The sequence below is a fragment of the Molossus molossus genome, unplaced genomic scaffold (assembly GCF_014108415.1).
Source record: "Molossus molossus isolate mMolMol1 unplaced genomic scaffold, mMolMol1.p scaffold_m16_p_14, whole genome shotgun sequence".
Taxonomy (NCBI): Eukaryota; Metazoa; Chordata; class Mammalia; order Chiroptera; family Molossidae; genus Molossus; species Molossus molossus.
Window position 1 is genome coordinate 300,761 of NW_023425349.1, and position 22,441 is coordinate 323,201.

The 22,441-nt window shown below is 53.2% G+C and overlaps 1 protein-coding gene across 8 annotated transcripts in view; it reads left to right on the forward strand.

Annotated features, from left to right (window-relative positions):
• Nucleotides 1-1,263: 1,263 nt before the first annotated feature.
• CAMSAP1 (calmodulin regulated spectrin associated protein 1) overlaps nt 1,264-22,441 on the forward strand; it is a 55,030-nt gene continuing 33,852 nt past the window's right edge. For 2 of the 8 annotated variants that reach the window (XM_036260569.1, XM_036260570.1), the window contains exons 1-3: nt 1,264-1,420; nt 18,079-18,341; nt 19,149-19,310. In XM_036260569.1, the coding sequence (XP_036116462.1) occupies nt 1,264-1,420; nt 18,079-18,341; nt 19,149-19,310 (582 nt within the window). Of the gene's footprint in view, nt 1,421-6,772; nt 6,898-7,840; nt 7,936-18,078; nt 18,342-19,148; nt 19,311-22,441 lie in introns of those variants that run through there. The other 6 variants (XM_036260572.1, XM_036260567.1, XM_036260568.1 and 3 more) reach the window with 6 other exon arrangements.

The following is a 22,441-nucleotide window of genomic DNA, read 5'->3' on the forward strand; positions in this document are numbered from 1 at the left end:
ACAAGCGCCTCCCGCTGTTACAGGCCCAGCTGCACACAGCTGCGGACGCTGCCGGTTAGGACGAAGCCGGCCCCTCCAGGGATGCGTCTGAGGCCCGCGCCCAACGCCGCGCCCGGATGAGAACAATGCAGGGTCTCAGTCCCCTGTCCCGGGGCTCTGGGGGGTCCTCCGGGCTCTGAGCGCTGCAGGGGGCGGGGAGGGATTTGGAAGCTGTTCTGGGGCGGGGTTCTCGATGGGATGGGGCGTCCCCTGGCTCCCAACGCTGCTTGGGGAGAGGGAGCACCCCTGGGGCTGCTCCCAGGGCTACTTTGGGGGAGGGGTCCCTTGGCACCGAGGGCCACTGCGGGAGGGGGCGTCCCCTGGCATCCAGCGCTGCTTTGGGGGGAGAGGGCACCCCCGGGGCTGCTCCCAGGGCGGGGGCCCCGGACTCTGAGCCCCGCTGTGGGAGGGCCCTCCCCGGCTGTCAGTGCTGCTGTCCGGGAGGGGGAATCCCCGGGGCGGCTCTGGGGTGTGGGGTCGCCGTCCGCTGCGCCGGGGCTGGGCCCGCGCGGTTCCCCAGGGACGCAGGGGCTTTCGCGAGGGGCTCGGCTCCGCGCGGCGGGGGCTGGGGTCGCTCGTCCGGACGCCCCAGCGCCAGGGCGGAGGAGGCGCGGCCCAGACAAAGGGCTGCTGCGGGACCCTCCGGGGCCTGTCTGCCCGCGCCGCCCGCGCCGCGCGACCCCGCGCCCGGCACCCGCGGGAAAGGGCGGGGTTTCGGGCTGCGCCCAAGGCGCCTGCGGGAAAGGGCGGGGCGAGCGAGGGCCGGGGGCGGGGCCTCAGGCAGCGCCCACTGCGCCTGCGGAAGGGGGCGGGGCGAGGGCGGGGCGAGGGCGGGGCGGCGGCCCGCGCCCCTTGCGCCTGCGCAGGGCCAGGGCGGTGCGCGCGCTCCCGCCGGTTGGCTGCCTCCTCAGCGGTCTCCGCCGCCCCCGCTGCCGCCGCCCCCCGAGTCCGCGCACGCGCCCCCCGCCCGGCCCGCGCCCGCCCGCGCCCCCCGCCTCCCCGGCCCCCGGGGCGACCCCGGCTCGCCCCGAGCATGCAGCAGCAGCAGCACCCGCGGCGGCGGCGGCGGCGGCGGCTCTGAGGTGAGGCGGGCGGGCCGGGCGGGGGCGGGGCGGCCTGCGGGCCCCGCGCGGTGCGGTCGTGCCCGAGTGTCCAGCCCCGGCCCCACGCGGCCCGCGCGGCGCCTTTGTTGCCCGGCGCCCGCCGCCGCCCGCGAGCGCGCAGATGGTGGACGCGGGCCGCCCGGCCGGGGACGGCTGGAGGAGGATGGAGGCCGCGCCCGACGGCGCCGCGGACATCGTGCCGCTGGACCGCTACGACCCGGCGCGCGCCAAGATCGCCGCCAGCCTGCAGTGGATCTGCGCCAAGGCCTACGGCCGAGGTGGGCGCGGGCCCGGGGCCGGGCGGGGCGGGCGGGCGGGCGGGCGCTCCGGCCTCCCGCGGGCTCCGAGCGGGGTGCGCCCGCGGCCCCTGAGCGCCGGCCGAGGCTCCCCGGGACGCGCGGGTCGCCGGCTCGGACAGCGCCTGCCCGCCCTCCAGGGGGACCGGGGCCGGGGACGGCCCTCGTCCGTTGGCAGCCGGGGTGCGGGGCGCCCGCCCTTCCAGCCGAGCGGGGTGGCCCGTGCGGGCCCTGCCGAGCGGCGTCCGGCGCGGCCTGGCCGGTGGCGCTCCCGCGGCGGCCGCTTCCCTTGTTCCGCCGGGCGGCTCAGTGCTCGCGCGTAGCCACCTGCCCGCGTGTCCGCGTGTCCGTGTGTCCGTGTGTCCACGGGCAGGCTGCCCGCGCGCGATGTGGGCGAACGGGAGTCCGGGAGAAGCGTGCGTGAAACTTGGCGTGGAGGAAGGCGTGAGCAGCGTGACACCAGCGGCCCTCGGGGACCCGCGGTGACCTTGACCTCTCAGGGACCTGTGGCCTCCGCTCACACCCGCTCCTGTGGGTGCTGGCCCCTGTGGGTGCTGGCCGGCTCTGCCTTTGCTGCGAACTCGGCACAGACCTGTGCGTGCAGGGCGAGTTTCCTGAGCTCCCTGCACTGCAGGGTGCGCTCACCCTCCTTCCAGCCTCTGGCCCCAGGCCTCCTGGCCCTCCTGCTTGGTGTGCGGCCGCACAGGGTTTCCCGGAGGCGCCGGTCCTTCGGGCCCCGTTCCGTGCCGTACGCCCACTGTGCCCGCCTGGCTGCTGGGGCCTGCGCGGTCCTCCCCTGGGTGTGAAGATTTTGCACACGGGAGGGAACGCTGGGCTCTGGGCACGGTGCGCTGTGGATGCTGATGCCAGTTCGAGGCCCTTCCCTGACCTCCTCCAGCTTCTGCAGCCAAGCGCCTGCATTTCTGTCCCGTGGCGCTGGGCTTTGGCCTCCAGCGGGGTCTGTCAGCCGCTGGAAATAAACGTGTGCCTTTCTCAGTGTTCGTGTCGGGTTCGTCTGGGTGTGTGTCCAGTGCCGATCGCTCTTTTATACCTGTTGACTCAGCTGGTAAGTAATTCAAAGCTGATATTAAAATAGGCTTCTCAGTGTTGACACTACTAAAGGCAGTATTTTTAGAACAACCTGAGCAGGAGCTGAAGGAGACGGATGGCTGGGCATGGGAGACTGAATTGCTCGGTGCCCATCATCACTATCGCTCCACCATGGGGTGCCCATCACACACTGATTTTGGGAGGTCTGGCCTCCATCGATTTTTGCTTTTCTGTCCTGTACTTTGCTCCTAGAAGGGGAGCAAATGTACATTTTTCTAGTTGAAAATCTTTAAATTTACAAAGTTGGGAGATCCCCATTTAGATGTCCAAGGATGGCTCTCCTAGGCTCAGCTGAAGTGGTTCCCACCTATGTTGTTGGCGTGGGGGTTATGCCTGGGTGGAGATTCACCAATCCCCAGAGTGGGGCCTGGTCCTTCAGCAGATGGGGGTGGGGAGACTGGTAGCGTTGTAGAGGACTTTCCCCTAGGCCCTTTTCCTGATGCAGGGCATCGTTTGTTTCTCTCTCTGGATGTCCTGTGCCTCTCCAGCTTAGTTTCAGTGAGTCAGCCTTGGTCCTTTCCATCTGCATGCTTTCATTGTAAGTCAGTTTTGGGGGTGTGGTGGTGAAAGTGGCTTCAATGTTTTACTTGTTACCAAGTAGCCCAATGAGACTGAACAGTCTTTCCGGTTGTGCAGGAACGGGAGGCCCGCGGCCTCTCCAGGGCCAGGCGCTCTGAGGCTGCCTTCTCCTGCATTTGCCTTTCGGAGCGTCCGAGTCTCCGGGGCTTCGGCCATTCGTCGCAAAGCCCACCGTTGGCCAGGCCTGAGGTGCATATGGTCATGCAGAACATTTCTTCCCACCTTCTTCATCGCTGAGGTCACAACCAGAAACTGTGGGCCTTCTTGTCCTAATAATTAGACTCTGCCCCTCCTTTTTGGGGGCTAACTCTTGTTTCATTGACAGTGTTTTGATTATTTGTTTAGAGATAATATACTGGACATGTTGAAACTGATTCATTTAAAAGTATAAGTAGGCCCAGCCGGGTTGCTCAGTGGTTGCTGGTTCAGTTCCTGGTCAGGGCACATGCCCAGGTTGTGGGCCCAGTCCCCAGTGAGGGGCATGCAGGAGGCGGCCAGTCAGTGTTCTCTCTCAGCGATGTTTCTACCTCTCCTCCCTTCATCTCTCTCCAAAATCAATAAAGAAAAAATTTTAAAAAGTGTAAGAAGGAGTAGAACCTGCTTATTAGCTGGAGTATTTTGTGATGTCTCTTTGGGTGAAAAGAGATACATTGGTAAGGAAGTTTAAAAGGGTGACCTGAAGTACTGTCTAATTTAGAGGATAGCGTGCTGGACTGGGCGACGGTTCCTGGTTTTTGATTTTCATCCACGATCTTAGGAAACTTAAACATATCTGGGTCTTGGTTTTGGGTTTTAAGTAATAGTGTTTGTTGTCTCTCAAGGACAGTGTTGAAAAAACGGCCACGGAAGAGACTAGAAGGCACTCAGCTCTTTGAAAGCATGTTGCTATGTGCACAGTTGTGGCGATTCCACCCTGAGGAGCCCTGGAAACCAGTTGAGACTCACTACAGCTCTCCATGGAGCTGAGCCACCCTGAACAGGACAGGACCTCAGGGGCCACCAAGGTCAACCTTCTCATTTTACCACAGCAGACAGGGGTGGAAAACCATGGGGCTGTCCAAGCCCACCACTAGCGAGGGACTGACTCGCGCTCACTCTCTCGGAGTAGTTAACCACTGACTTGGAGGATGGGAAGTCTGTGCAGAAGGTGGGCCTCTGCACCGCTGACGGGGCAGGGTGTCTATCGAGTGCTGCTGCCCCTACTCATGGACACAAGAATAGCCAGGAGCCTGCTTGTTCACTGCTGTCAGGAGCAAGTCCCTTCCTTGTCCGTCAAGGTACCACTTTACTCTGTTGTGACATTGGGTTTAAGTGAATCGCTGGCACGGAGCACCTGTGCACGCCCTTGGAACCGAAAGCCAGCTGCTGGTCTCGTCCCTGGACTATGGGAGCACAGCCACTGCGAGTCAGGAGGCCTCATTTGTAGTACTGTCTCTTTTTAAATATTTTTTTCTTTATTGATTTTAGAGAGAGAGGAAGGGGGAAAGAGAGAGAGAGAGAAACATCGATGGGAGAGAACGATTGGCCGCCTCCTGCACGGCCCCCACTGGGGATCGGGTCTACAACCTGGGCATGTGTCCTGACCGGGAATCGAACCAGTGACTTCTTGGTGCATGGGTTGACACTCAACCACTGAGCCACACCGGCCGGGCAGCACTGTCTCTTTTCACATAGTGATTCATGGAGATTTGCTTAGATGACTGGTTTATGAGTTTCGATGGAATTTTTAAGTAGTCTTTTTTGTTCTCTACAAGGGTTTTGGGTGCTTCTGAGATGGGAGGTCACAGATCAGCCTATGTGCACGTGCTCGGTGGCACTGGATCCTGTTTGGGTCAGGTCCCTGGCTGGGCTCCCCCAGTGACCTTTCTTTTGCTTGGGCCGCTGAGGTCCTGGGATCTTGAGGTCAGAGGTTATGGCTGCCCTTATGCCTCATCTGCAGGACAGTCAGTGCTCACTTGCTAGTCAGATGTACACAAGAACTGGGGACACCTCTGGTGGCCAGACATGGGTGGCTGTGTATTGTAAAGATAGGCCAGTTTACACATGTTCTCTTTCCTGTCCTGATTCCACAGGTTAAACACTAACCGAAGAACATGAAAGTAGATCATCTTGAAGCTCAGCGTGTCCCAGTCCTTTACATCTGAGTGACTCTGTTGGGTTTTGGGACGTTAAATCTGCACAAACTTTCTTCCTAAAAGCCTTGGATGCTTTCTTTTCTGTGTTGTTCATGTCTGATAGCTCAGGCTGTTCGACTTCTGTGGCTTTTTGTGGTCGTGCCACATGACATCGTGTGTACCAGTGTCCTTTTTACTTCCTAGTTGAACTATTGAAAATGCAGATTGCTGTCATTTTTCATCGAATCTGAAGGTGGCCAAGGTGGAGCCGATGAAACGTTTATACAGTAATGATGGCATAGCGGTCCTGTGCATAATTGTGTTTTGCACTGTAGGAAACACAAGTGGGGAGTTAAATGATGCCATCTCCTTAGTTGCTTAAAATTCATAGGAACTATTGACATACACAGAGGAAAGTGAAGTAATGCAAGGGCTAAAAACATCGGCAGCCTGGCGTTTGTTCGTACAAGAGCTGTCCCATGGACAGATGGGGCCGGTGTGCTGGCTCCAGGGCAGGGGTCGCCTGGGACAGGTGTGTGGGGCAACTTCGTGGATGATAGGCTTTGGAAGATGGGTACGGTTTGGGTGCCCCCCCCAGAGTAGAGGGGAGGACGTCAGGCTGGGTTCTGTGCACAAGTGTTCATGGGTACTGAGTTGATTAGCTTTGTAGTGACAGAGGATTTGTGGACTGAAATAGTAGGTGATTAGTTTGGAAAATAGTCTGGCCAGATTGTTTACAGTATTCCAAGCTGGCTAGGGCTTTATTTCATGGCGTGTGCCTGGGAAAGGTTTCGTGTAGGGGATGGTGGGTGAGAGAGAGCCTGGCGAGATTCTTCTAGCAGGTTGGAGTGGTAGAGTCTGTGGTCAGGTGGAATACCTGGGGCGCTGCTGTGATATGGGGGCTTGGGAACAACAGACATTTACTTCTCAGTCTGGAGGCTGCAAGTCCAAGGTCCTGGTGCTGGCAGATCTGACTGGTGAGGGCAGCTTCTCGGTTCACGGACAGTGGTCTCGCTACACCAGGCGGGAGGGCTGGAGGCTCCCTTATAGCACACTGATTCCATTCATGGGGGCTCCACGCTCATCACCTCATCACCTCACAAAGGCCCTACATCCTCACCCTTCACCGTGGGGATAGGTTTCAGTACCTGAATTTGGGGGAGACATACATTGAGTCCATAGCAGAGCTGATGCCGTCTGGCATGGAGAGCCACCACCTTGCCCAGCTTGTCTGCTGCAGGAACAAGAAGGGTGGGTTGAGCCAGCTGCTGTTCGGGCGCAGAGTCCCTGCGACTGGGTTCATTGAGGGGGATATAGGAGGTGGGCAAGCAGGAGGGAGAGTCCGTGTGCCCGTTGGGGATGTTTCTGATCTGGAGTCCGTCGCACCTTTCTGCCTCGCAGCTGTGGAGTCACGTAGCAGAAACGTCACCTTGGCATTTGTGTTTTTGACTTCTTTCCTGTGCTCCTGCACTGCTCCTCTTGTTGTTCATGCTAACTAGTTCGCTCGAGTGTCCTCGGCACTTTGGACTCACTCAGCATCATGCTGTGAACGTTCAGCTCCTCAGCACACTTCTGAGGGCTCCAGTGCCGGCCTGGCCTGTGACGAAAAGCCAAGGAGACTTGTGCCCGAGAGGAGCAGGTGCTGAGGCAGAACAGGTAAGGGAGGGAGAGAGGCTCCACTGAGGGGGTCTGGAATGTCCCCTGTGGCTTAGGTGGGTGAGAACTGGGTGGAGGGAGGGGAACACACAGAAACAGGGAGAAGAGGGGCAGGAGGGTTTGGTGTCCTTCTTGCTAAGGGAAGGCTAGTGTTCCATTTGGGGATGGAAGGAGATTTGAGCTGCAGCCGAGTTGGACGGTGACTGGAGATTGGAAAAGGTGCCTCCGGCCAGATTTGGAATGCCTTGAATGGCTGATGATAAGTTGGGGCTTTGTTGTGTGGGAATTGGGAGCCTTCGGAGGATCTTGAGGAAAGAGCTATATTAAACCTGGGCTTTTCAGAGACGTCTGTAGGGTAGATAATGCCCGTTGTTGGAGATACAGTGAAGAGTTTTATTTTGGACCTTTGAGGTTTCCTTTACATACAGTAAAATGCGCACACCTGAAGAGTGTAATGGTAAGTTTATGCACATGTGTACACCCCTGTGAACAGGACCATCCAGATAGGGTACTGTCATCACCACCAAGGGTTCCTTGAGCTCCTCAGTCAGCCCTCACCCAGAGCTGGGCTGATGTGCACCTGTCACAGGTTGGTCTTCTGGAGTGGCACACACCTCTAGTCCTATGTCCAGTAATGTTTGTCTAGCTTCTTTCACACAGTGCAATGTTTTGAGATTCACTCATGTCGATCTTTTTGCTGTGGAGCAGTGGGAGTCTTCATTGGCGGCTGACCACGTTTTATTTATTCCCTTGTTGATGGGTGCTTGGATGCTTCCAGACTTTGTCTGTTATGAATAAAATCTTTGTGTGGACATATGTGTTTGTGTGTCTTGGATAAATACCTGGGCATGGACTTACTGGGTCATATAAGAGTGTGTAATTGCCCAGGTGTTTGCCAAAGCGGCTGTGTCCTTTTTTATCTCCACCAGCAAAGTGTGAGAGTGCCAGTTGTGAATCTTTGCCAGCACGTGGCATCATCAGTCTTGTTCGTTTCAGCCACTCAGCGTGGACGGGCTGTGATGTCTCGCTGTGGTTTCGGTATGTTCTTCCCTGGTGACTAATCATGATGAGCACTTTTTTATATGCTTATTGGCCATGTGAATCTTTTCCTATGAAATGTCTTTTCAGATCATTGGTCAATTTAAAAACCTGTATTAAACTTTTATTTTGAGATAGTTGTATGTTAATGTGCAGTTTTAAGAAACATGCTTAGAGGTCCTGGGCACCCTGTACAAGGTTTCCCCAGTGATACCTTCTTGCCAAACCATAATGTAATGTTACAAGCAGGATACTGACATTGCATAGTCTGGATACAGAGTATCTCATCCTGTAGGACCTCTTCTGCTGCCCTTTTATAGCTATACCGGCCTCCCTTCCTTTTGTCTGCTTTGGTTTGTTTTGCTCTTCTATTTCTAGATTCTGGAGGTAGGAACCGAGATTATTGATTTGAGACCTGTGATCTTTTCCAGCCTAAACATTCAGTGCTACTTCATTTCACATATGTTGTATTTTCATTTTCATTGCATTCTGTTTATTTTCCTTTATTTTCTTTGATACTTCCTCACTGACCCATGAATTATTGAGAAGTGTAATTGCCAAGTGTTAAGATTTTTCTGTTTTGTCTTTATTTTTAGTCTGTTTCTGTTATGGTAAGATAACTCAGTATGTGATTTCTGTTCTTTTAGTAGCCCAAGATAGGTCTCTTTTGGTGGTGGTTCCCAGGGCAGTTGAAGAGCTGTGTGTTCTGCTGCTGGGTGGAGTGTTCTACGCGAGCCAGCCAGTCTGCTGGTAGCGTTACACAGCCCTCTCCTGGTTGCAGTCTGTCCGTGGCTAAGGGGTGTACCTGTAGACCTGTGTGTGTCTCTCTTCAGCTTCCATTTTTTTCTCCCATTCTGAGGTTTTGTTTGGTGCATATACCTTTAGGATTGTAAACTTTTCCTGGTGGATTGAGGCTTTTACCATTATGTAATGTCCCTGTTGGTCTTTAGTAATTCTATATTTTACCAGATATTGATATAGCTATTCCTGCTTAAAAAACAGCAACCAAAAAAACCCCACAATGTTTTCCCTTTTTATCCCTTTACTTTCAACCTACCTAAGTCGTTGAGTTTGAAGTGAGTTTCTTGTAAACAGCATGTAGTTGGTGTTGTATTTTTATCCACTCTGCCAATCTGTCTTTTACTTGGTGTACTTAAAGGATTTACACTTAATGTAACTGTTGCTGTGTTAGCGTTTAAGTCTGACATTTTGTTACTAGTTTTCTTTGTTTCATGTTCTTTTTTGCCTTCCTGTGGATCACTTGATTAGTTTTTAGGATTTCATCATTTTTTTTCTTCTTTTTGTTTTTTAAGTTTTTTAAAATTAATTTTTAGAGAGAGGAAGGGAGAGAGAGAGAAGCATGGACGTGAGAGATGCTCTGGTGGGGAATTGCACCGCTTGGTGTACAAGTGACGCTCCAACCAGCTCAGCCATATCGGCCAGGGCAGGGTTCCATTTGGTTTATTTATGTTGTTTTTTTTTTGAGTGTGTCTCCTACAGTTTTCTTGGTGGTTGCTCTGGGTGTTAAAATATACATATCTGACTTGCAACTGTTGGCTGGTATTGTTTTACATTTCTAACGAGGTGTGGAAACCTTTTTTCCACTTAGGCCCCTTTGCTCTTCCCACTTTTAAATGCCGTCCTGTCGAGTATCTGAAGTTGTAGTTGTTTGTCATCAGATGTGATTTGGGGAACTCAGGAAGAGAGAGAGAGTCTGCTGTGTTTACCCATATGACCCACCTCTTCCCATCATTCTTCCAAGATTCCTTCTTTCATCACTTTCTAGTAGGACAACTCCTTTTAGCCAGTTTTACAGCTTATAGGGCAGACTTGTTTAGCTTCCGTTAGGAATCTGGGTCACTGCCCCTTCATTCCTGAGGCTGTGTCGCCACACGTGACCCCCGAGGCGACTTTCTTTCCCTCGAGCACTGGAGCGTGTGCCCCCGCCTGGGCTGCCTGCTCCAGGGGAACCCACTGTCCCTGCTGGACACGGCTGGACGCCTCTGGTGTCTGGGTGCTGGCTCAGGCCCGAAGGGGAAGGACAGCACTTCTGGGCTGGAAGCTTTGCTGAGTTGGGCGTCCAGGCTGCTCCTTGCTGGCCATTCCCTGCTGGTTGCGCCCAGCTGGCCTGGTGTAGTAGGGGCAGGGGCAGGAATGCCCAGCCTGGGTCACCTTCTGTTGAGGGGTGGTCCTAAGATACCCTGTTGTGCTGTTTCTCCACTCCTGGGGTCGCAAACCAGTCTGCTTCCTCTTCCACCGGGCAGAGTTCTCCTTTGCTTGTCTTTACTTCCAGGGTAAATAGTTGTGCTTAGTGGGGAGGAGCAGGGAGAGACAAGTCTGTGCCATCCTGTCCTGACCAGGAGGCTTTCAAGGTTGTCCTTCATCTGCCTTTCATTGGCGTTACCATGATGGTCTTTGCTGTGTAGGTTTCTTTTTTCTTTTTTTTTTAATCCTGCTGGGTTTCATGAATTTTACAACTATAGGAAAATTTTTCATTACCTGTTGAAATACCGTGTCTGCCCCATATTTTCCCTCTTTTCTTTCTGGGCCTCCAGGCCCCTTCTGTGGCACTCATAGTGCTGTGCTCACCTCCTCTGTTTCCCTCCCATGTCCCATCTACTGAGCCACCGTGCAGTGTATAGAACAGCGGTTCTCAACCTGTGGGCCGCGACCCCTTTGGGGGTTGAACTTTCACAGGGGTCGCCTAAGACCATCGGAAAACACGTTATTTCAATGGTCTTAGGAACCGAGACACCGGTCCTCTGTCGTCTCCAGGCGGTCCGCACACATGCAGATCCGCCCACACACAACATGAGGAACCAGTATTAAAGGGTCGCAGCATTAGGAAGGTTGAGAACCACTGGTGTAGAAGAAGTGAGTTTAGTTCTTTGTTTTTCTGTTGAATTTCTACTTGGTTCTTTTTTTACGTTTTCCATAGTTTGTGTGTGTGTGTTTAGAAAGATTGGAGGACGGAGGGAGAGAGAAAGAGAAACATCAGTGTGAGACACATCGATTGGTTACCTCCTGAACGTTCCTCTAGGGCCAGGGATCAAATCTGCAACCAGGTACGTGTCCTTGACTGAGAATCGAACCTGCGACCCTTTGGTGTGTGGGCCGATGCTCTAACCATTTAGCACACTGGCCAGGGTGTCTACTTGGTTCTTTTTCTAATCTGCCACGTTCTTTTTTCTTTCCTTTTTAAAAATAGTTTCCAGTTTTCTGCCAAAATTCTTTTTTTAATGATTATTTATTGATTTTTTTTAGGTAGAGGGAGGAAGAGATAAATATTAATTTGTTCCACTTATTTGTGCATTCACTGTTTCTTTTTTCTTTTTTTTATAATTTTTCTTTATTGATTTTAGAGAGAGAGCAGAAGGGAGAGAGAGAGATAGAAACATTGATGAAAAAAAAAGCATCGATGAGAGAGAACATCGATTGGCCACCTCCTGCATGCCCCCACTGGGGATTGGGCCCACAACCTGGGCATGTGCCCTGACCAGGAATTGAACCAGCAACCTCTTGGTACATGGGTCGATGCTCAACTACTGAGCCACACCAGCCAGGCCATTAATTCCTTTTTTTTTTTAAATCCTTACCCGAGGATATTTTTCCATTTATCTTCAGATATAGTGGTAGGGAGAGAGAAAGAGAGTGAGAGAGACACATCGATGGGTTGCCTCCCGCATGACCCCAACTAGGGCCGGGGATCAAACCGCAACCGAGGTACGTGCCCTTGACCGGAATCGAACCCGCGACTCTTTGGTCTGCAGACCGACGCTATAACTGCTGAGCCAAACTGGCCAGGGCCATTAATTGCTTCTTGTATGTGCCCTGCCTGGAGATCAAACCCACAACCTTGGTGTATCAGGGACAACACTCTAATCAGCAGAGCTATCTGGCCAGGGCCCAAAATTCTCCATGTTGTCTTTTCCCCTTTCCTTGTTTTAAGCATAGTCATTGAGCATCTGTGTCTTTTGCCTGCAGGCAGCAGTCCTGAGGGCCTGTCACTCCAGCCTGAGTCTCGAGCTTGATTGTGAGATGTTGGTACAGTTCACCTCGAGTTGGTTCTGTTGGGTTTGCTGGGCTTCCTAAGCCTGTGAATTGGTGTCTTTCACCAAATAGGGGAGATCTTGGTCTTGTTTATTCAGATGCTCTTTGCAGCGATGCAGATGTCAGGCCTGTGGCTGGGCTCATAGCTCCCTACCCTGTCCTGTGCTCCGTCTTCAGGCTCACTGTTGGCTGTCTTTATTCTTCTTTGAGTCCGTTGTTGAGTTTCTGTTGATGCTGGATTTTTTAGTTTTGAAATTTAGGTCCTTTCTAAAATAGTTATTTTCTCTGTGGAGAACCTCTGTCTCTCCATTTATTTCAAGAGTGCTTACTTACCTTTACCTCATGGAGCCTGGTTATGATAGATTCTTCGAGGTCTTGGATGAGTCTGACATCTGGGTCCGTTCAGGGTTGGCATCTGTCCATTGTCTTTCCCCTAAGAACTGGTCACATTTTCCCGGTTCTCTGTCTGTTGGGTAATTATGGATTGTGTCCGGGACATTGTGACGGTGTTCTGTTTCCTGCTAACATCTTTTAGGTGATGTTGATACTCTTTGGTGGTTGGTTTTGCAGCTGGGTTGCCATAAACCCCATTAGTTCATTTCTTTGGGTCTGTCCTGCGTGTGCACAACTCAGGAGGGAGCCCAGCATTGTGTGGGTTCATACATGGAAGAAGGGGTCACCCTTTCCTGCATCCCCCCTATACTTTTTGGCCCAGGGAGCCCCCCTGAGAAGATGGGGCTTCTCTGGGGTTAGCTGCTGTGCTGTCACTGTGCAGTTCTGCACGCAGGGGGCGCTATGGTGGCAGAGAGCAAAAGGGCAGGTGCTCCTCAGGCTGTCCAGACCACCCAGGCCCTGCTCCTGGTTCCTCTGGGCGGCAGCTTCTTAGTGCTTGGCTGCTGGCTGTCTCTGCGGTTCTGTGACTGCAGCAGGCTGGCGGAGAAAAGGGAAAGTGAAGCCCGGCTCCCCCACTCTCCAGCCTGCAGCGACCGTCTTCTGGTCCTCTGGCCAGAATCGGGGTTCTTTTGGCCTTGTGTCTGCTGTGGTGCTGAGCCAGCTGCCCTGGGGTCAGTCAGTAGGAGAGGAGACAGAGCTGAGCACCCTGAAGTGTGGCTTCTTCAGGTCCTGCCTCTCCCCGGCAGCCGCTTTTGGTCTTTTGTCCCGAGTTTCAGTTGTGGTCAGGGGAGGGAGGCTGGGCGACTGACTGCAGGTCTGTGAGCCCGGCTGTCTCTTGCTGTTCCTGCTGGCTTTCCTTCAGGACGCCTTGTCATTTTGCCTACCTGCCTCTTTTTCACTTGTACTAAATGTATAAAGTATTTGAAAGGTTGTAGGCATCATTTGAGGCCTAACATGTTAATTCCAGGAAAAAGTTACATTTCCTTTGAGACACTGTCAGTTGGTGGTCCCCTTGCTCCAGTTCACAAACTGGGGTGCTCTGAGCCCAACTGTAGCGCTTTTGAGGTGCACGCCTGCTGTCAGGGCGCAGCTTCCGAGGCTCCCAGCCCAGGGTGCGTGGGGGGTTCCTTGCTCCCTTCGTCAGGCCCTGGAGTCCAGGTTGTGTCCTCAGAACTGGGGAGGTGCCAGAACTCTGCTTACTTACCCTCTTACCACCTCCTGATGTTCAGATGCTCCTTGGGGAGGCTCGACACCCTCAGGTGTGAGTCCTGTCAGGATGTTGGGCCTCTGGATTGAGGGTTTCCCCCTGGACTTAGCTGGTGGCCCTTCACCATCTTGTTGGCTCACCCTAGCCCCCACAGGTGTGCTCTGTCTGTACCGCCCCGAAGCCTCTGTGTTGGGAGGACTGGTGCGAGCTGTGCCGCTCACCGTTGCCGGGAGAACAGTTCCTCTGTCTGTCTGACCGTCTGTCTCAGCAGGAATCTCCCTGGCCAGGTGTGGGCTACACCGGTTGTGCTCATGCTTGCAGTGGGAGCCCTGGGGTGTCTGTGTGGGGGCTTGTCTGGGGAGAGGTCGTCAGTGCCTTCCTGGTGAGTCTTTGAAATGTGTGTGAAGACTGGCTGGCCTCGGGGTCTGTGCTCAACCCTTCCCACTCATCACCTTTCTACTAACCCATCTTGCCCTTGGGAAGTCTGTCCCTCTCCCAGGCACTGTCTGTGGTAAGCGCTGTTCCCTAACTTGTACTTGGGGCATTGTAATGGAGGTGGGGGTGTTGAGGGTTGATCAAGTCGGGTTCCATGACATCATGATGTCCCCACCACATATTTGCCTTGGGCCAGTGCTACTGCCTCTGTGCCTCAGTGGTGAGGTGGGCCCAGGTAGGGACACACTGTGCCGAAAGGTGTCCTGCCACCTGGCCCTCTTCTGCTCTGTGTCAGGTCTCCCTTCGTGCGGGGGACTTCTCTTTCCCCTGGATTTCTCAGAGTTTTGTGTTGGTTTTTTGTTCATTATTAAATTTTTATTTTAATTTACTTAATTATTTTAAACTTTTTTATTGAATTTATTGGGGTGACACTGATTAACAATATAGGTCTGAGGTGCATGATCCTATAATACATTGTCTGTATTTTGTATTGTGTGTTCACCACCCCAAGTCAAGTAGTGTTTTTGTTCATCAGAAGATATTTGCCCTGGCCGGTGTCTCTGAGCTCCAGGCTCTGCACTTGGCACTGTGACCTCCGCACATGCCTTGACCTAGTCCTCACCAGCCATGAGACGGCCCTCTTAGTGTCCGTCACTTGCACTGGGGCCAAGAGGAGGTGCGCAGGGCAAGGCCTGGCTCCCACCCCGCCCTGCCTTCCAGAGACCTCGTGCTCTGGCCCTCTGCCCCTGCACTGCACCCTTTCCCGTGGGCTCGGCCACTGTAACTCAGGCTTGTCAGAACCCTGTGGCCCTCCACCCTGCCCTCCTGTCAGGCCCCCACGTCCCTTCCTGAGACCTCCAGCCAGCCCCAGCGAGTGCACTTGCTTGGCCTGCGGATTTAGGGAGAGTGACACACTGGTGTCACTGCAGACTGCTGTCCCTCAGACCCCACTCCCTCAAACCAGTGTCCTTCAGATACCTACCCATGCAGGCAGTCCTGTTTCGGTGCAAGTTGGGGCTTCCTGCCCACCTGCTTTCCAGGCGCTGTCCAGTGGGAATTCCTTCCCTTGTGGCCACTGCCACGCCTACCTGCTGCTTCTCCATCCTTTCTGCTTCCTTTCTTGCTGCCCTAGCCAGGGAACATGGCTTCTCCTGGCTCTACAGTCTCGTCCTCCATCCTTGTGCCCTGGACCCCAGCAGATAGGATCTCGTGGTCTTCTAACTTCTCCAACCCCTGAGGCTGCCTGGGCTGGTCCTGTCCCTGTCAGGGATCCTCAGAGCACCTTGGCCTGCCTTATTCACAGGCGTCCTCAGTCCTTCCTGTGGCTGTGGGTCTGCTGAGTGAGTCGGTGAATGACATGCCCGGTCAGTTGCTCCATGCAACACTGAGCCCTGGGTGCTGTCCTCTGCGGCCTTGTTAGGGCTGTGTTCAGGTGGCTGGGTCTTTCTGCCCCTGTGCTGTGCCCTCTTCCCCTTGCGGGGGCCAGCTTTCAGTTGTGCCTGTCTGTCTCCTCCTCCTGTGGGGAGCTTTGTCTCCTGGTCTTTCAGGTCCCCACCCACCTAGAAGGGAGCCCATCTGTCCTCCAGGTGAGAGGGGTGGGGGGAGGGGATGGTGAGGAGGGCAGCCTGGGCTAGGGGAGGTGGTAACACAAGGGTGGCTGGGGCGTGATGGGAAGCTGTCATCTTGTGGAACATTTCAGAGGGGAAGTCAGCTGGAGTTGTTAGTGGGTTGGCAGGAAGGGAAGAGTGGATGATGCTGAAGCTTTTGGTCTGAGCACCTGACCTTGAGATGAGGTACAGGAGACTCAGGATTGGGACATGTTGGAGTTCACTTACTGGCAGATTAGTCTCCAGGTGCAGACCTCCAGGAAGAAGAGGGGCCGAGGAGCTCAGGGAAGCAGCTTGAGTCAGAGTGTGCATTTGGATACATGGTCCTTTAAGCAATGAGGCTCACTGAGGTCATCTGGGCAGTGAGGCAGGAAATGCCCCTTTAAGTGAGCGAGGCCAGCAGAGACAGGAGGAAAAGGAGGAGGAGGCTGGAAGCAGAGGGTCCTGGCATTGTCGAGGGAGCCCTGCTGACCCTGGCTGCATCCCTCCCCCAGCATCTGGCCTGTACTTCTGAAAATGCAACAGGATCATGGGGCTCCCTGGCTTGTCCTCCCCTGACTCCCATCCCACCCTGTGTCCTCTGTCTGTTCCTGGGGCTGGCTCCCTTCCCTCCCTTAGCTCCCTGCTCACGCTCCCAAGAAAGGGCTTTTCCCACCAGGCTTTGTCCCAGGCCTTCTGTATCATTGCTACACTCTGCTCTGTTTCCGAAGTCCAGATGGTTTCAGGGTGGGTTCTGCTGTGGTCCACATGTGCCCTCCAAGCCCAGGGGTGTGTCCTGGCAGGGCCGCCCAGCTGCTTAGTGAGGTGTGCACAGAGGTGCTTGAAAGTTGGAGTGTGGCATGAATGTTTGCGCCGCAGTTAGAAATAAGAAAGCGAGTGAGAAGTGTTAGGACATGAGGAAGCCCTAATTAGATGAGTCGGGGAGAGGTGCCTGCCTGAGAAGGTGAGGTCCTGGGGATGGGGGCAGAGGGCTTCAGGGAGAGGGGAGAGAGCTTGGGGAGAGGGGAGGGTCATGGGGAGGGGGCTGCGGGCATCCAGGCTCCTACTCAGTGGGCTCGTGTTTCAGCATTGGTGTCAGGGGATCCCTCCACTGCTGTTCCTGCAGACACAGTCATCCTTATCCACCGGGCATGTATCCCAAGACGCCCATGGAAGTCGGAAACCACAGGTAGTCCCGGCTCCTGTGGACCTTGTGATTTCCTTGTACATACACACCTGTGACAGTGTCCTGTGCAGGCACAGTGAGCTGACTAGGGATGGGACAGTGAGAACCTGCTGTGATCGAAGTTCTGTGAGCATTATCGCTGTCAGTCAGATACCTTACTGTCCTATGCTCACCTTCTCACAAAAGGGGGCGTCACTCTGGGTTCTCGGGTGCACATCCAGTGCACCAGCATCGCTGCTCTTGTGGTTTGGGGCCGTTAGGAAATAAAACCAGGGTGACTTGAACACAAGCACGGTACCACGGCTGCTGGTCTGATCACAGAGCTGGTTTCTGTGTGACTAAGGCTGGGAGTGTCCACAGTGTGGAGACACTGGACACAGGACCCTTGTCCCTGGTAAGACAGCGGGCAGTGCAAGGGTTCATCACGCTGCTCAGACGGCATGTAATTTAAAGCTTATGTTCATTTCTGGAATTTTCATGTGATAGTCTGGACTACCATCGACAGTGGGTAGCTGTCAGTGGTCACAGGCCCTGCTGTGCTAGGCTTTCTGAGCCCTGCAGGGCCGGGGGTGTGCAAGAGCACTGCGGGGGACTTCGCACGGAGCAGGTTAAGGTGGGGGGTACTTGTGGAAAGGAATTGGCTAAACCCTTTAACTCGGTGTCTCCCAGTGTACTTGCCTACAGAGTGTCCCTCTTTGGGGGACAGCGATTGACATCTTGCAGAACAAACATAAGAGACGCTGTTGGGGAGAATGTCCACCATCCAGAAAGTGGGTGTCCACAGTTGTACACAAGTGGCTGGTGTTTTTGTGTGGGGAGCAGTATAAACACAGTTGGTCAGACTGTGGGTTCATGGTTGGTTCTGCCTCTGGTGACCTTGGACACATTGCTTACTTTCCTTGTGCCTTGGTTTCCTCATCTGTAACGTAGGGACAAAGTATAATTTGGTAGAATTGTTGTGATGCTTACGTAGGAGGCTCACGTGGACTCTGCTGCTGCCTAGTCCTGAGACGGGCTGGCCGCACGGTCTGCCCTCGTCCCAGCAGTAGGCCTGGTGCTTTCTCTGCGGACCACGTGTGTGCCTCACTGTCCTCTCCATGCTGAGGTCACGTGGTGCGGTCACTGCATGACATGCATTGCCCATGGTGCCCAGGAGTGGGAGGAGCTAGTCTACAGTTGGGAAGTGGGCTTAGGGACCAGCGGGTGTCTTTTTATGCTGTTAGTCACCCCCTATCCTCTGTGGCTGTTTTGAATGTTTTCACACGGTTACCTTTTCCTTGGCCCAGATAACATCCCCGAGGACCTCAGGGACCCCTTTTACATCGACCAGTATGAGCAGGAGCACATCAAACCGCCTGTCATCAAGCTCCTGTTGTCCAGTGAGCTGTACTGCCGAGTCTGTAGCCTCATCCTGGAAGGGGACCAGGCAGCCGCCTTACAGGGACACCAGTCTGTCATCCAGGCCCTGTCCCGGAAAGGGATTTACGTGATGGAGAGCGATGACACCCCCGTGACGGACCCTGACCTCAGCCACGCGCCCATAAAGATGGTGAGTGGCCTGCGCACCTCCTCACTCCCCACCCGGTATGTTGTGTGCATTTTCCGAGGGTGATGATGGCCTCTGGTGCCATGGCACTCGTGTGGCTCACCAGCCTGTCCTGTGTCCAGCTGTCCAGCTGCACAGACAAGGCAAAGTTTTCCTGGACTTCTGGCACGCGGTGGTGCGCACGAGGGGCCGCCTGCGTCACGCATGGCCGAGTGCTTGTTCTGGGCCGTGGGGAAGAGCAGTGTCCTGCGGTCAGGGTGAGGCTCCGATGTTTGGAGGCGAGCTCCTTGCAGACGAGAGGAGATGTGATTGCTGCGCTCGTTCTGTTTGATTGTGTCATGTGTATCTTGTAAAAGTGTTTTGCGCCAAAATAAATACAGAGGTGGCCTTTTCTCCCTGAGCACCCCCCCCCCCCTTTCTCTGAAAGCCTAACCGCCACTGACTCCCCGGACCGTTCTCCGCTGAGCCAGTTCTGGGTGCCTCCGGCATCACTTTTGTTCAGGCTGCTCACTGGCATCTTAGGTTCTGTGGTCTCTTTGCTCTTGGACTTTGTGGCTGATGTGTATTGTGGGTCGAGAGGGTGCTACTCAGGTTCTGGGAAGAAATGACATGAAGGCAGCATGTGGTTTCAGTGTCAGGGAAATAAGGCAGGAGGACGAAGCCCCCCTCCTCCCCCACCCCCGGCAGGGCACCAAGGTGGTTAACCTTGAGGAGGTAGCGTGCAGATAAGGGCTGAGGTCTGAGTCTGAGCGGAGGCTGCTGGACCTGGTGGGAGAGGCAGGTGGTGACTGACTGCTGCCCTGCTTGCAGAGTGCCCACATGGCGATGGTGGACGCCCTCATGATGGCCTACACTGTGGAGATGATCAGCATCGAGAAGGTGGTGGCCAGTGTCAAGCGCTTCTCAACATTCAGCGCCTCAAAAGAGCTTCCATACGACCTTGAGGACGCCATGGTGTTCTGGGTCAACAAGGTGAGTGCACCTGGATAGCTGGTCCTTGTGTGTCACGCATGCTGAGGCCCGGCCCTGAGCCGGCCACCCAAGCCGGATGTGCTGAACCCAGAAATGTCTGCTGCTGTCAGAACAGGCAGATGTGTTCCTCCTGAGCACGGGAGGAGGGGCATGCGTGGAGCAGGTGAGTTTGTGGTCCAGATTAAGGCAGCCCTTTTCTTTACCTTAAGCACCTTGTGCATTGACGAGGTGCTCCACATGAGACAGCATTTTGATTAAGAGAAAATTGTCTTCTCTTTTTTTCATTTTACACTTAGAAGCTTACAATGTAACCTTTCGTACAATGTATATGAAGAATGGTTATTTTTAGTAGCATGTGATTATAGTTATAGGGTTACCTTACCAAAGCCTTTTGGTTGTTAGGTCTTCTTATCAGTTGGTGACACTTTGTTAATCAAGCAAAGGAAACAAGATTGAGCAGCTCTTTGTGAAGTTGTGTGCAAAAAATTTTAAATTATTTTATGATACATTTGTGCACGTATTTTTATAACGTGAGGGCTTTATAAGATAAAAATTGCCCTGACCAGTTTGGCTCAGCGGGTAGAGCATCAGCCTGTGGACCAAAGAGTTGTGGGTTTGATTCCGGTCAAGGGCACATACCTCAGTTGTAGTTTGGTCCCTGGTCTCCTGGTTGAGGTCATGTGGGAGGCAATCAGTCATTGTGTCTCCCTCACATCAATGTTTCCCTTTTATTTTCTCTCTCTCTCTCCCTCCCACTCTATCTGAAGATAAATGGAAAAATATCCTTGGGTCAGGATTTAAAAAAAAAATCAGTGGCCATTGGATTTGTGGAGAGCACGGGCCAGCCAGGCCAAGTGTGTGTGCTGGCTTCCTGTGACAAGCCAGGCCTATGTCAAGGACACGGGCAGTTGTTAAGATGTTGCCCTTGACTTGGTCTCTTTCCTGGGTGTGGGTTTGGGGACTCCTGAGGATGGGCAGACTGACCCCCAGCAGTGGGACCGAGGGACCTCTGAGTCCTGCTATGGACTCGGAATTTGGCAGTGTCTGTAAGGTCACCCCTCGGTGGTGGGCGCCAGCCTTGTTTGTCCTCGGCTCGCGGGACACCGTGTGTGTGGGAAGTGCCCGCAGAACTTGGTTAACAGTGGTGCTCAGGATGGGTGCATGCTTCCGTAGGAGCCGCATCTGGGTTATGTTTCTGCAATTCTAGCATGAGCTTCCTGTGGCCAGACGTTCAAGTTTTAACTTGTCTTTTTAAAAAATTTTTTTCAATCTGTTTTTGTTGATTTTTTTTTTTTAGAGAGAGAGAAACATTGACTGGCTGCTTTCTGCACGCCTTCCACTGGGGATCGAGCCCTAAACCTGGGCATGTGTCCTGACCGGGACTCGAACCGGGACCTTTAGAAAACATGGATGAGCAAACAGAACAAAATGTAAATTCCTCATAAGCTTACCACCTATGAACATAATGTTTGCTATAAATTCTCATAGTTTTTAAATAATTTGGGTGTAACATGTAGACGTAAGGCACAATTAGAGTCTTCCCAGGCATTCGACTGTAAGCTGAGGTTTTTCTGGGCAGGTGCGGTGAGGTCACTCCCTCAGGTGGTCTGAGAGGGTCCCATTCAGCAGTATTCTGCCTGGTCGGTCACCATTATTTCCCTCCGACGTGTTCCTGGTGGGCAGTGGTTGTAGTTTAGCTGAGGTTCATTTTTATTTTATTGTTTTTTTGTTAATCCTCACCTGAGGATATTTTTCCTTTTTTTTTTTAGATAGAGTGAAAGGGAAGAATGGAAGGGGAGAGAGAGAGAAACACTGATATGAGAGAGACACATTGACTGGGGCCAGGGATTAAACCTGCAACCCAGGTACATGCCCTTGATCAGGATTCGAACCCAAGACCCTTGGGTCCAGGGACTGATGCTCACTCACTGCTGAGCCAAACTGGCCAGGGCCTGAGGTTCATTTTTAAAGGCTTTTGATTGTTTTTTGTTTGTTTGTTTGTTTTGCCAAATTTCTGACCATGAAGATTGTACTTTTTTTCTCACTGTTCATGGAGGTGTCTTTTTTGCATGTCTTCCCAAGTATGAATATTATTTAAAAATACTTGCCAGTTTTCTGCCCGGCTGGTGTGGTTCAGTGATTGAGCACTGACCCATGCACCAAGAGGTCGCTGGTTCAATTCCCAGTCAGGGCACATGCCCAGGTTGTGGGCCCGATCCCCAGTGGGGGCATACAGTAGGTGGCCAGTTGATGGTCTCTCTCATGGATGTCCATCTCTCTCTCTCTCTCTCTCTAAAAATTCAATAAAGAAAAAAAAATACTTGCCAATTTGAAAGGTGAAAAGCAGTCTTCTTTTACTTGTATTTCTTCATTTACTGGTAAGTTGAAGTTTAAAGAGTAGAATAAATGGGACATGGAGATTTCTCAAGAAATTAAAAACAGAGCTGCCATACAACTCAGCTATTCCACTTCTGGTATTTATCCAAAGAAAACAAACACACTAACTTGAAAAGATATTTGCACCCAATGTTCATTTTAGTGTTACTTATAATAGCCAAGATATGGAAGTAACCTAAGTGTCCATCAGTAGACGAGTAGATAAAAAAGCTGTGGTGTAGCCCTGGCCAGTTTTGCTCAGTGGTTAGAGCATTGGCCCACGGACCAGAGAGTCCCGGGTTCGGTTCCTGCTAGGGGCATGCACCTCAGTTGCAGTTTGTCCCCGGCCCTGGTTGGGGTTATGTGAGTGGCAACCACTTGATGTGTCTCTCTCATGTCAGCGTTTCTCTCTCTCTCTCTTCCTCCCTCTCTTCTGTCTCAAGATAAATGCAAAAAATGTCCTCAGGTGAGGATTTAAAAAAAAAAGCTGTGGTGCATATATATAATTCACTGTTGCTCAGCCATAAAAAAGGATGAAGTCTGCCCTGGCCGGTTTCCCCAGTGTTTAGAACATCAGCCCACAGACCAATGAGTCTTGGATTTGATTCCGGTCAAGGGCACGTATCTTGGTTGCGGTTCATCCTTGGCCCTGGTTGGGGTCGTGCAAGAGGCAGCCACTCGATGTGTCCTGCTCACGTTGATGTTTCTCTCCACCCCCTTCCATCCCTATCTGAAGATAAATAGAAAAATATCCT